The sequence below is a fragment of the Populus euphratica genome, unplaced genomic scaffold (assembly GCF_000495115.2).
Source record: "Populus euphratica unplaced genomic scaffold, PopEup_1.0 scaffold17.1, whole genome shotgun sequence".
Taxonomy (NCBI): Eukaryota; Viridiplantae; Streptophyta; class Magnoliopsida; order Malpighiales; family Salicaceae; genus Populus; species Populus euphratica.
Window position 1 is genome coordinate 617,709 of NW_011499884.1, and position 15,122 is coordinate 632,830.

Here is a 15,122-nt window from a genome sequence, read left to right on the forward strand (position 1 = left end):
GTCTCGCCAAATGTTGAGAAATCAGGTATGAAACCAAAATATTTCAAATCACTTGCAAAGGAAAGTCGCAACAAAGCTAGCAAATAGTTGTATACATGGAAAGACAGTACGATGGATAGATATGGCCTAAGAAGTTTTATCTAGGAGATTGGGTTTTAAACAGGACTGTTGTGACCCCTCCAATCTTTCCTGGGAACTTGCTTAGTGGAAGGATTATCCATACGGTACTATTTTCGTATATATAGTAGTTTGTAATGAAACAGTTGAAGACTAGCAATATAATGACATAAAGGAACAGTTGGGTTCCGTATGATCAAGGATCTGATGGAGTGGTGATTTCTTTAAAAAGTTAGATTCGATTACTATGCTTTCTCGAGGGGAGAATTGATGAAGACCCTGATAATGGTAGAGAAATACAACAAGGAAATGAAGATTGACACCCTATTTTGACTTGGATAGGTGTTGTGACAGGATGAGCTATTATCAAACATAAGCAAGGAATAGGGAGAAATCTGGAGAACTGCAATTACATGAGGGCACACGGAGATTGTGCAGGAGTACCTGAAGAATCCAACGAGGTATTGTAATGAGACAATAGGTGCAAGGAGAAGAAGAGTTCCTAGATGAAGCTCAAAGCAAAGACTGTGTGAAAAAGTTGTACAACAGGAAGTCTCTTGTGCTTTTGATAAAGGTAACAAGCGAGGACCTTTCCAATGTATGCAAGGATAGAAAGATAAACTATTGCAGATGCACCTAATTGAGGGGGTGCAAACGCCTCTGATAAAAGGCGACCGCCTATGATGAAAGACGAAGACACCAAAAGGAGTTGGTGTGGGTAGAGCTGTCAAGCAGAAATGCGTAAAAGCTCCAGACATAGAAATCGATATGGACGATTGTAAGGAGTGTATCGCAACTCACTCTTTCTATGTGGTGGGTAGAGCTGTCAAGCAGAAATGCGTAAAAGCTCCAGACATAGAAATCGATATGGACGATTGTAAGGAGTGTATCGCAACTCACTCTTTCTATGTGATCAGTGGCAATGATCTCTCTTATAGTCCATATGATGGTAGAGAATTTTTTGAGCCACTTTGAAGTGTCCCAGTTGAAGGAGGATGCGCGACCGCCTATGAAAAGTGAAGACACCTTAAAGAAAATGTGTGAAGGCTATAAGATGAGTCCAGGATCAGACCGCCGCATGACGACGAGCGGAGGAGATGAGTCCAGGATCAGATTGCCGCATGACGACGAGCGGAGACATCTCAGGAGAAAGTATGAGGGTCGTGGAAAGAGCCCAGTTCAAAATGCCCTAGAACCGATGTGATGGCTAGATATGAGTAGATAGATGGATAACCAATGAAGTGGCTATAATGAGTATGGAGACAAACTATGATGAGTATGGAGACAAATGTAGGATTGACTTTCATGGATATTGCCCCCATGCTAAAGATCAATGAGCTAGAAGACATTTTCTTTGGATAATAAATGGATGGCTTGTGGAGCATTAAGACGTAACTGCTGTGTAGAAGCAGAGGGCATGCGTAGGTTCCTGGAACAAGTTGACTCATGTCAAGGTGGTGAGCTCGGTGAAGGCATTGTAATACTCGGAGTATCAAGACATATATGGATCAATCTTTAATGGGCTGCCCCCATGGTTAAAGGTGGAAAGCTACCTAGACTCTTGAGATTAAGAGCGAGAGACTCATAGAAAAGTAAGGCGTGGTTCCTAGAGTGGAACAGAGAGCAGATGCAACTCTTGGATGAGTAGACTCTTGGAAGAGTGGTGAGCTTGTGATCATATTGAGATACTCAGATAATGACTGTCGCACTTGAAAATAGAAATTTCCATTTGAGGAGGTGTTGTAAGCCTTGGTGTGAGGCTTGAAAAATCATTCCGAACCGAGCATGGTTGATACGCTTGAAGGGGTATGTTGTGTTCTAGAGACAAGCATTAATACTCTTCAGATGTAATGTGGGAGACCATTTGGTTGAAGTGATCCTTTGGTGTGAGCAAGGGTGTGCTTAGGTTACTCTAGTGATTAAAAGGTTTGGCAAGTACCTATAAATTTGACCACAGATGCTCTCGGAATGGTAAGCTAGGAAGAGTTGTAGGATGCAAGCTTGTGCTGATGAAGCAAGAGGACAATTGCTCATATAAATGGCAAATAGGGTGATTGTTGGGAAATTGTCATTATTGTGGCAACCACTCCACTCAACTTGTACAAGTGAGAGCACAAATTATGGCATAATTTTTGTCATGTTTCATGGATTTATTGTCCCTTCCATGTTGACAATAAAGTTGGAGGAGCTCACCATATTTGCCTATAAAAGAGGCATGATTTTATGAGAGCAAATGAGAGAGAGAAAGTGGTGAGTGTATGTAAGAGAATAGAAATAAAGAAAGAGCTGCAATGGCAGCAACCTTGTTGCCATTGCAGCAGCTGCAAGGGCAGAAATGAGAGCTGGGAATAGAGTGTTAATGGGTGTAATCCTCATCCTTTATGTATTTGTTTTGTATTTTTTCTCTATCTCTAATAATATTGACTTTTCCATGGATGTAGATGATTTACCAAATCACATTAAATATTATATTAATATGCTTGACCTCTTATGAATAAATATTAATACATCACTGGTTGGAATTACCAACATCATGTCGAAACTTGCTATATCAATTATGCAGGATCCCTGGTGGAATCCTGCAGCAGAGGAGCAAGCAATAATGGGAATTCACCGGTCTGGACACAAATGCACAGTTCAGTTAAAAGATTCTCCGTTAAGGTCATATTATTCTCTTAGCTTTTCAAGTTTTCAAAAATTAATTTGAATTTAAGGAAGCTCTATTTTCTCCGAATTGTCAAATATTTAACCTGAAACTTGTGGGTTTTTGTTTTTTTGAATTATAGCAAGTTGATTATATGCGTTTCAACTTTCACGTTGATGTGGATACAACAGTGGTCCATGAATTTATTAAATTTAAGGCTAATTGCTGGGGCTTATTGAAAAGCAGCTCTAAGCTTCTCATAGTTGAATAAAAGAGGTATTTGACTAAGTCAAATTTTGAGAGTGCAACAACGAAGGCATCCAAGCTTAACGATTTCGGTATAATTTAGCAACTAGAGGCTTTCTTCCAAGTCCTTGTCAAAGGCCTTATATTGTTTTGGCTGCGTAATTGTTGTGGCAACTTGAGTGCTGACAATTGACTGTTTACCTTTTCCTTAATTCAACGTTGGTTCGCTCAAAGTCCTTTATAGTGGATTCGCATAAGATGAATTCCTCGGTTTCATCATCTCTACCAGTTGTATTTGCCTGGAAGTCTGCAATTTGCTTCATATTGCCTTGTACGGCATCTCAGCGTGCAGTATCGATGTAGAGTGAAGTTTTAGAATATTAACATGAAATCCTGTTACTCAGTTACGATCTTGTGCCTGAGCATTGCATTAGTCAGGGTTGAGCTCTGACAAATTTGACATATACAAGATTAGTTGACAAGCCTGTGAGCTGTGACTGACATACCCTTCAGTTTTACAAATCAACGGATCCATTAACAAAATTCCTGACGGTATCCTTTCATTTTTGTTCTGTCTTTCTGTTCAAATAATATATTATTATTTGGAGTTTGAGCTTCTGACCCCTATTCATTATCACTAACTTGGGCTTAGCTTGAGCTTCTAATTACTTATTGGTCTTTGTCAAGAAGCAAGCTACCTCCGTAGCACTAGGAACCTAATCTAATCGTTTATGGTCTTGCAGGGCACGGTGGAGGAACGCCAGCAAGAAGTTCAAGCAAGGAAGTGACGCATGATTTCCGTTGCCCTCACCATCAAGGAAGTCCGGCCAGCAAGGATCGAAAAGCAGGAAATGCTGTTTTACTTTGAAGTTCTTTTCGTTACAATTAATGAAGTTAAGGGACCCATGCCCCCGAAGGTCTTGCTTGTACATGCCGAGAGGCCCCATTTTGAAAATCCTGGCATTTCAACAAGTATTGCTCCAAATTATTCTCTCTTTGAATTTAATCGTATCCAACAATAGTGCATGATGCTTGACCATCCACAGGCAAATATGTCTGTCCCAGATTACAATCCAAGGTCCTCGAGACGACAGAAAATTCAATCCTTCACCAGTTACAGCTGGATTGTGACAAGAGAAAGGAGCATCCCGATACTGTATCGACACCGATTTGTCATCAAGCACCAAAAATTCAAGAAAAGGCCGATAGGAATAGAAGACGATTAATGGAGATCATACACTTGGTGATCAAAAGTTGGAAAAACAAAGGCTTGGGATTGACCACGTAACCCGAACCCAGCCACTGGATTCTGTCTCTGACAGATAATTGTTTCGTTAAAAACCATTAACATTTTGGAGGCTGCCAGATGCATCATGTAACGTTAGCATGGAGCATCTTTGTGCTGTGCCGTAGGATGGAATTTGATGGGTCAAAAATCTAACGGCGTAAGAGCATAGAAAAGGCCCCCCACAATTTTCAAGTTAGTTGGGTCGGCTAAAGTGTCAGGTGTCAGAAAAAACCCAAACTCAGCCTCTTGACCGTGTTACTTTTGCTTAATGTCGCCTTTACCTATCAGCTTGGGTTTCTTGATTCTTCTGTTGCTGTTGCTTCTCTCTCAGCTTCGCTTGGCTCAGCTTATAACTTGTCGGAATTTATTAGTTTTCTACTCGCAAGAAAAAAGCATTCCTTCTTCATTTGACCTCCGACTGGAACCTTCGACTAGTTTGGGGGAGTTCAGTGAGATTATTAAAATATTGGCTGCTCCTTATATATATATATATATATTTTTTTTTCGGGCTGCTCCTTATAGATATATATATATATTTTTAAACAATTAGCCTTCTTCAAAAGACCTCTTCGCAAGATTTGAGTGGGGTTTCATGGGATGGCCAAGCCCTTTTCGGTTGCCGAAAACTGCTATTCTTTTTTTTTTCTCTGTCAAAAAATAAAAATATATTAAGTATTGAGTTTCAGACATTTGGGTGAGACTAAAGTATGATTTTTAGTTTTTAATTAATTGACAATGGTGAATATTTTCAAACTGATTTATACGTCTAATTTCTCCTTTTAAATTATTTTAAACATAACTAAAGAACCCCTCTCCGAAAGCTTAACTTTTTTTTTTAGTTTTAAAACAAAATAATTATTTTACTGTAATAAAAAAGGATATCCTTATCAATTTATCCCTGATTAATTTTGCCATGACTCTTTTATAATTTGAAAAAAAAAAAAAGTTTCACCCCTAATTGCAAGCTTCATCAATATTAATAAAAATTACCTTCGAAAGAAAAGAAAAAAAAAGAAAGAAATTGGTATGGTATACTGTCACGTGAATTCAAGTTTGATCTTGCTTTCTTATCAAGAATTTGATTAAAAATAATATATGGTAAGTAATACGCTCCCGTTTTGGTCTTCTTAATGAAAAAAAAATCCTTTCCTTTTCACCTTTCTAGCGTTTCCTAAACATATTCGGTCAACACAAAACCCCATATAAAATGGAAAAAGAAAAAGGGAAAGTCGCAAAAATTCCCTAAACTAAAACAGGAATTTAAAAAAAAATCAAAATCCTTGCAGTCAAATCAAAAAACCAAAAAGCGAAGGCTAAATAAAAGCCGAGCCATATAAGTATTCCAATGCTATTACGCCTTTTGACCTTTTCCTTGTACAGAAGGGATTCCCTAACGTGTACACCACATGCCCATAACCCCCAGCCAGGGCCACACCTCGCATAGCATCCTATATAAGCACCCCCACTCTCCCCTCCCAATCTGTAGTTGTGGTCACAAATCTAATCATGGCAAATACATTTCGAAATAGCAACTCCGCCGCAGCTCGGTCGCAGCCCAGCCGGCTCCAGCGGCGGAGACCAGCGTCCTTGCAGATCAGTCCAGCTTCTTCTTCTTCTTCTTCTTCTTCTTCTTCTTCTTCTTCTTCTTCTTCCTGTTGGAAAGTTGCGATTCCTCTTTTGTCTCCGCTTGTTAGTTCGCCTACCGCGATGGACATGAAGTCTCGGGAGGATCCGCAACCACCGCCGAGGAGTCAGGGAACGGAGGGGGAGAAGCCAGTGGTGTTCACGAAGTGGCAGCACCCGGCGGCTCCTTTATGTTACGAGCCGGCTAAGTTTAAGCCCTCGTTTTCTGTGCCTGTATAGATTTAGAAATTAGAATGGATGAATGCTGATTAATTATCAGAGAGTACTGGTCTTAGTTGAGGCCCTTTTTTTTTATCTTAAAAAAATCTAATTATACATACTTTTTTGTTAATATTTATCATATACTCTATGCCATCGTTTTTTTTATTATTTTAAGCACGAGAAAGTAACGGATTTGTGCATAATTTTATTACCGATTTTTTTTTTTCCCTCTCCAGATTCAAATTGAAAATCTATTGTATTTGACAAAATAAATAAAAACTACAGGATTTAATAAACAAATGTTGCAACGGTTTTTTATGCATATAGAGAGCTACGTCGTTTTGATTGATATGCTAAAAGCTATATTTCTTTTAGCAAGTCCGCAGAGAGAGAGAGAGATTTTGCAAGGTCGCCTGAATATCGAGATGATATCCGGCCAGATCACCGGCAACGATAATTATAAATAGCTCTCATTGCTTTTTATATATATATATATATAGACACACTTAGCGGATTGTATTTCAATGGATTCTGAAGCCTAGAAGGGCAATTCCATTTCAGAATGGTTACTGAGACTAGAAGGAGCTGTTCTTGTTTAATTTTAGAGTGTGTTTAGAAGTGATATTGTTTTTTAAAATATTTTTATTTAATAATGTATTAAAATAATAATTATTTATTTTTTAAAATTATTTTTAATATTAATATATCAAAATAATTAAAAATTTATTAATTTAAAAATTTATTTTTTTAATATTTTTAAATTTATTTTTAAAATATAAAGCACTCAATTCATCGAAAGAAACTGCGAGAAGAATCTTGTTTAATTAAAAAAGACAAATTCTCACAAATTCTAGCTACCAGTCGGGGATACGACGCCTTCTTATAAAATCCGGCTCACCAGAACCTGTTGACCAGGGATTTTGGCTCTTGGCAGGGTTTGAAGTAGATAAAACCCGGGTCTCCAATTCACCCTGTAAAACCCCTTATGACTTGCCTGGTGAACCTAGAAATCGGGTGATTTGGCTTAATTCAGTGAGGTTTTTTTAGTTTTTTATGTTACATTTTTTTAATAAACCAGAAAAATAATTTATAAATATTTAGTTTTATATTTTTTTATAACATGTCTCTGAATATTTTTCAATGTAGAACAACAAATATTTATGGGTTGTGTATTCTAAAAAACAAAGAGTAAATGAGTGTTAGAGCAGCTCCATGAATTTGTTAAATGAAAAGCTAAAAATAAAAAATATATATTATTTTTGCTCTTTCATGTTGTTTTATATGTTTAAAGGAAATGCTAAATAAAATGTAATTTTTTTTTCTACAAATGACATTTCTATGTATTTTTTTTAAAAACCAAAACCAATAAGGTGGGGTTAATAAAAAAAAACTAATTAAATATAGTCATGTGAAAAAAATAGCATTAAACTAATTAAAAAAATAAAACATTTATTTTTCTCACTCCAATACAATTGGTTTTTTAAATAGCTTTTTTATATTGAAATATATATAATAAAAAAAAGGTCATATTTATACTATTTAAAATTATCTTCTAATTATTTTTATCTTGAAATAATAAGTAAACATATCTAAATGAAAAGACAAAAAAAATAATTGTTAAAGAAAAACAACCATGACAATTATAACACGTAGCCCCTTTTTTTGTGTGGCAAATACATGGTCCATTTGATTGGTTGGCCATTGAAAACCAGTGGACTCACCGACAGCTTCAATCTACAGCTTGATCTGGATGGCTATACTCTCGCGTCCGAGATGAGAGATCCAAACATAATATAATGTAGTTCCGAACAATAACAAGTATACTACTCGTATCCTTATTCTTCGATGACTATAAAAATTCGGAAGCAAGAAAAAAAGAAGAGGATATTCGATTTTGCGTTTGAATGGCTGGGTGCGCGCAGATTTTCTTGCCTTTACTGCTATAAACTTTAAAGATGCTTGAAATATACATACCATCAGTGGGCGGTAGGATAAATGTTTGAAAATTAAACAAAGAAATAAAAACAGAAGCCTTCTTTTCTCTCTATCAGTCAAACAAGGAAATCACATTTTCAGCGTCGAGATCCAAATCTGATCTTTATTTTGCCCTTGACATGAAACAACAAAGGAAAATGATCTGGATTCTGAGGAGCCTTGTCTAGCCAAAGAATTCTCAATTATTCAGTTCAGTGACGTAACATTTGACCATGTATTCCTCCTTATCTTCCCCGTCAAATTTAATACTTAACCAGTAACAGCGACAGCGGAAGGGGGCTCCGGTTCCAGGACTGTGACTGATTTTGTATTTATTATATATATTTTTAGATTGTTTTGATAGGTTGAAATTTAAAATAAATTTTAAAAATAAAAAATACTTTAAAAAATAATTGTTATTACAATTCAAACCCTATATTTTTTAATATTATTCAATCAAGAGATTATAAGGCACAAGTTCTTAACTTCATATCTAATTTGGATTCTGGATTTTGGACCTACATTTTTTCTTTTCGATTTTTTTCCTGGTTTCACAATTTCTGACAATTTCCCTCTTCTAGAACCAGTAGAAATTCTAACCTAACGCTATACCAAACAAATTCGAACTATGAATATTTAATAGTCGCGTCAATCAGAGTGAATTTCTGGAACTAATGTCAAATCTAACACCGAATTAATTCAATCTGACTGTTTGGCAAGTCTAGAACACCGGCAAATTCTACCTCGAGAACCAAATGAACATGTTTTCTCCTCTTTGTGTCAAACACGATAACAACTGGCACAGGCTGGTAAATTGCAAAAGTTTCTGGTGTTTCGAAAGTCCAGGCAAATAGATCTACCGCCGAACTCTTCCTGGCAAATGCTCAGAAAGTATTTGAAAACATGAATATAGCTCGGGGTCACTGGCCCAAGAGATCTTCCTTGGGCCAGAGTCTGACTTGGTAAGCAAACTGAGGCATTCGGGCCATAAATGGTTTGACCTCGTCGATAATTGATTCGGCAGAGGCAGAGGATAAAAAAACACCCATCAAGAAAGTGACCTTATAAACAACAAAATTAATCTTGATTGATCGCTAGCAGAAGCTGCTAACAAATAATTGATGACTTTCATCGTCATTTATCAATCCATGAATTGCGTGAACCAGTCAAGAATCCATGAAGATGACTTCTCTTGGCTGTATTGTGTATCACAAAAGTGAATTGTGGGGGCAAATCCTTTCAACAGCCTTGCTATATTCTCTGCACAAAAGTTAGCCCAAACACAAACCTACATGCATTGTCGCGGGAATTTGTTAGCATCAGCCCATTAACCACTCCTTTTATTTTTTATTTATTTTTTATCAATATCTCTTCTCGGCATCTTATTCCGGCCTCCACTAAAAAATATCTGTTTTCTTTGTTTTTAGATAGGTTGTGGGGGCCATGTGGTTGCCTTGAGCACTATTTATATACCAAAAGGACCATTCTACTTGCCCATCTACAGGATTTTCTTTTAGATGACTAACTAGTAACCCTGTCACCTATTCTTAGAAAGGAATAACAAGAAATAATTCAATTGATAAAGTTTTAAACTTAGAATTTTTTTAGGATTAATAAAATTTTATGTAATTTTTAACTTTAAAATCTATAACATTAATTAAAATATACACATGCTGCTGACCCGAACCTGAATAACTATATTAATTAAAAAATAAACTTCCAGTAGAAAGCTTGACTTCCAGCACTTTTTAATGGAGGCACCAGTAACAGTTATGTGGTGTTTTGCAGACATGAGATGTTCGGAAACAACAATTTTGTTAAAAGTTTGTACATAATTCTTTTTTTTTAATCTTTTTTCAGATCAGCTTAGGCACGGATGGACAGAGATACAGAAAGGTTACTAATTATTCATAACTAGATTAGTGAGCCGTCAGTCGAATAAGTTTTTTTAATATAAAAGAAATGTTGAGCCGACATTAGCAAATTTACAAAAGTAAAAAAAATATGAGATTTAAATCATTGATTCAACTTAAATATAAATAATTTAATAATATAATTAAAAAAACAAAAACAATAAATAAATTAAACTAAAAAAATATATATTGATCAAATTAAAAAATAAATACTTTCCAATATTATAAAAATATATCCCCTTAATATTTGGTAATAAAGCAAAAATTAAATAAAAAAATGATAATCTTATAGAAAGCAAAATGAAAAAAATTTAAAACTTAATTCCCTACAAATCAAATATTAAAAAATAAAATTAAATTTATAGAAAACAAAATGAAAAAAATTTGAAACTTAATTCCCTGCAAATCAAATATTAAAAAATAAAATAAAATAAAATCAAGAAAACCAAAACAAAACATTAAATGATATCTTAAATAAAGCTAATGCAAAGTGATCAAATTGTAAAAAAAAATTAAGGGATCAAAATTAAAAAAAAAAAGGCATGAACTTCCCCTTGATTGTGGAAATCATTATAATTTGAAAAAAACAAAGGACTAGGCCTTTTTTTATTCTTCAAATTTAATTCTTTAAACTCTAATTATTTTAAACCAATTAAATTTTATTTTATTTACTAAAATCAAGAATTAATCAGGCTGTAGAATATTTCCTCAACACCTCAAGATCCTTACATGAACACTTGGGAAATAAATCTCAAAAACTAATTGCAAATCAAACTAATATCAAATGACCATATCAGAACAAGAAAATCAACGACCAAAGACCAATTGGCTTTCAGTTTTTTATTTTTAATTGTAATTAGTTTAGTTTGGCAAAAGGATGTCATTATAATATCATTTTCATGGCAGAAAGAGGAATAGAAAAGGCTGATGGGCCAAAGGCAAACTGATGCATAAAATGATTAGGCAGAGGCAAAGACAACACAAAATGAAAGGCAGAGTGAAGGTGGTCCTCTTGAGGTCTCTAGAGCTGCACCATTTTCCAATAAAGTGTTTCACATTTCAGTCGGCCCAAGCTGAATGTTGCCAGCAACAGACAACCGGGGGCTGAGGCATTCTGGAGACTTGGAGAAAACATGGGACACTGCCAAAGAGGAATGAACACCAACGTTCATTTCTTTCACAAATTTTCTAATCGAACTCTGATTCTCCGAATCTGTGTTGATATATGCAGCCATGCTGGCTCTCTGTCACACATAGCTGCTGATCCTTTATCTCTCTAGTTGAAGCCTTGAGATCATGTCCCCTTACAAATTGGTTCCCCGCCTGGACTGAACTAATTAATCGGAAGCCTTGAATGAAGAATGAGTCCCCCATGTACTTAAGGTGTGACTCACATTTGTATATCAATATGATACACTTAGCTGTTCGTAAGAATTGATGAAAACAAGTTTAGAATCATGGTTTTTGAATCCGGCATGGAGATGGACTATTAGGCAAGTCCCGAGTTATAAGCTGGGTGGGTTGATTAGGATTATTGGACAACTAAATTTTTTATTTTATAATATATAAAAATAACATTATTTTTGTCAAAATTTTATTAAAAAAAATTAATGGGCTTATTCTTTAACAAAAAAAATTAAAAATCATTTAACAAAAAAATTAGGTTTTTATTTTTTAAATCATGATTTTTAAACTCGATTCGGGAATTAATCATAAATAACTCCTGGATCATAAATCAAGTAAATTAACAAGGATTATTTATATCATCTAATTTTTTATTATGCAAGAATGTCAAAATTAAATTGTTTTATATAAATACTTAACAAATAAAATCAATGAGTTTTTAAAAAAATTAGTTTTCATTTTTTTTACCATAGTTTTTAACAAAAAGTTTTTTTTTAGTTTCATTTATTAACATTTAATTTATTAAAGATTTTGCTTTATGATTTTTTTAGGTTTGCCTTCTATAATGTAGCATCGATTTCATAACTGGAAACACAAGTTTAAAAGATTTTTTTTAATGAATTTATGTTTTTTTAGTGTATTTTTTTAAAATTTTGTTTTTCAACATTTGATTAGTTATTAATTAATTTTTGTTATTTTTTAAGGGTTATCCTGATTTTATGTTTAGAGTTGCAAATTTAATGAATAGATCATATTAACTTAAGTTTTTTTTTGTTACTCTTTTTATATATATTAGTTAATTTTTATTAATTTGATTTATTTATTTTCATTATCTATTTTTCAAGTATTAGTAAATTTACTGAAATTATTAAATTCAATCTACTCAATAATTTAATTCTCTATTTTTTTTAAATCTCAGGTTTTAGCATGTAGTTTTTTTTTTTACATTAAAAAAAATAGTCTAGCTAACGGCGTGCTATCTATCTAATAATCTCTATAGTTCTTCAAAATTAATTGATTGGTCTTTGTAGTATGAAAAATAATTAGACAACTCATTGATTAGGGTTGACAATTCTCGAGTTAGTAGTTATTTCTATTTTTTTTTTTAAATGCATTCTTTCTTTACCACAATTTCTCATATCAGCTACTTCTGCTTTCTTTATTCTATTTTTTCAAATAAAAAAATAATAAAAATTATCATGAAATTGATAAAAACGAGTAGGTTATAAATGAATTTTAAAATATAAAGGTTAAATTTATAAATTTAGAAACTATAATAATATTGTAACAATGTGTTTTCTATAAAAAAAATTATAAAAAAATATTTGTATTAATTTATATATGAAGAACTACATATTTTTTTTAAGATTATATTTATATATGACGACTACATGTTTTTTATAAGATTATAGTAAAAGTAATAATTCGATCAGCTTTTAGTTATAAAAATGTGTATAAAATTCTAGATGATAATAATAAGCCTTAAATGAATATAGTTAGATACGTGATGAGAATAAATTAAAGTTATATCAGTTAATATTTAATATTAAATGAAAAATCTAGTATAAATATGATTATACTATTTTATTTTTTGAAAGATTTCAACAAATCATTATATTATGAAATGAATATGCAAATTATAATAAATTATTAATTATTAAATATGTATTTATCATCAAGTCAAATCATATATTAAATATATTAAATGAGAAAATATCATATTTATCTATCACAATTAACATCAAAAGATTATCCCTAGCAATTTTATTTTATGCCCGATTATTTTCTTAAAGAAATCTAATTGAAATCACACCCAATGCTAGAAACAAAAAGAAAATCTTGCAAGAAAAGGAGTGAAATGCTACAATAGGTAAGTGAATCTATGAAAAATCAGGACCTAGAACATAACACTAGAGGACATCATCATAAAAAAAATAAAATAAAAATGAATGATGATGATTTAATGATATCCCAAAAACTAATAAAGTGGCTTAAGCAAAGGCAAAGATCCTCAACGAAGACTCTTTATCAAGGAAAAATCATCCAAGCAAAGTTGTAATAATTAACTCATAATATCTATCATGATTATTGTTTATTATGCTAACATGACAGATTGGGGCATCTGCTTAGGTATATAAACTGGACGTATCTCAACTGCAGGAGAGATGCCAAAACCCATGACGTTACGAGTGATCTAGACAATGGTTCTATCCTCTCCTCTTGTCATTACGTGATTGTTTCTGAATTCCTCGCCAAAACCATCCACGCGCATGGCCTTGACCAAGCATGCAAACTGTACTCATAATAAAAATATAAAAATTCAATCTAACAACTCCCACTATGGTTAGTGTCACGGGGTTAAATTTTTCGCTTTTGATAAACTTTCCCTTCCTTCGATCGGAATTTCTATGCAACATAGCGAAATAATCCCTTCCTTCGCTCGGAATTTCTATGCAACATAGCGAAATAAACCGAAGTCCCATATTATAGAGGAAGAGACATTTGATGATATGGTTATCTTCTGCTATATATTCTTATACCCTAAGATGAAGTATTCAAGTGTTTGCTCGAGAGAGAGAGAAGCAGCAGGTAATGCCTAAATCCTCCAATAATTACAAAAATTTCCTGTACGTTAACATGGGCTTCCAAGTAAAATGCAGTTGAAATTATTTTTTTTTAAATTAATTTTTTTATTTAAAATTATTTTCTGGTATTAAAAATAATTTTTTAAATAAAAATATATTATTTTAATATACTTCTAAATAAAAATTATTTTAAAAAATAGTTGCCCGCAAAACTTTTAAATTTCCTATTAAAAAAAAGGAACCGCACTAACAACATTCTTCTATTTTACACCCAATAAGTTCCTCACACCACGTGATTAAGCGAAGTTTAGCAAACAACCGTATCAATCAATTTGACCTATCTATATGTGCAAAATATGAACATTTTGGCTTCACATTGCTGCCTCTTCGGCTCATATGGTTAAAAGGATTTTGATTTTTCGAGTCCTGTACTTCCATTCAGATGGCTCTTACTGTGTCAGCATGAATTGTGTCCTTCGTGAAATATGTAAAGACGTTTTTTTTTTTGTTTTTTCCTCGAGAGAGAAATCGGAAAAAGTGAGGTCGAAGTCAAACTCCTTTCAGCTACTGTTGGTTAGGTTGACCTAAAGCACGCTCTGAGGTCAAACCCACTTCTGTCGAGTACTGAGTGCCCGTGAGCTGCCCTCCCGAAATAGAGTTCCTACTCCACTGGTTGTAGGTCAAAAATAAGAAAATAGAAAACTAAACAAGACAAGGTTTCAAAATTGAAATCTCACCTGCTCCTGAGATTGGAACTGTGCCTCTTCGAATTTTTACGCTTTTCCTTTATGCGAAGTGTGGGAAATGGTCTCCACTTACAGTGTTTCTCGTTGCCGCCAGAACACTATTGGTTCAAAATTTAATTTTTTTATTTCAAATTAATTTTTTAATCATTTTAATATATTAATACAAAAAATAATTTATTTATTTATTTCTTTCTCAGAAGTCCAATCCAGTGCAAAAATCTTGAAATGGACATTTTAGGCCATCTAAACCAGCACCAAATTTATTGAAAATAACAAATCAGTTGTTTGACAAAAGATTAGATGGATACTTTACTTTCTGTACAGTACACCAAATGCAATAAATGAGATGAAGGTCCTGAT

The 15,122-nt window shown here is 33.4% G+C and overlaps 1 protein-coding gene across 1 annotated transcript; it reads left to right on the plus strand.

The window, feature by feature from the left end:
- Positions 1-5,683: 5,683 nt before the first annotated feature.
- On the plus strand, positions 5,684-6,356 carry LOC105129949 (uncharacterized protein At4g14450, chloroplastic). The gene has a single exon (XM_011032225.1). The coding sequence runs from the start codon at positions 5,802-5,804 to the stop codon at positions 6,156-6,158; it is 357 nt and encodes a 118-aa protein (XP_011030527.1). The 5' UTR covers positions 5,684-5,801; the 3' UTR covers positions 6,159-6,356.
- The last annotated feature ends 8,766 nt before the right edge of the window (positions 6,357-15,122 follow it).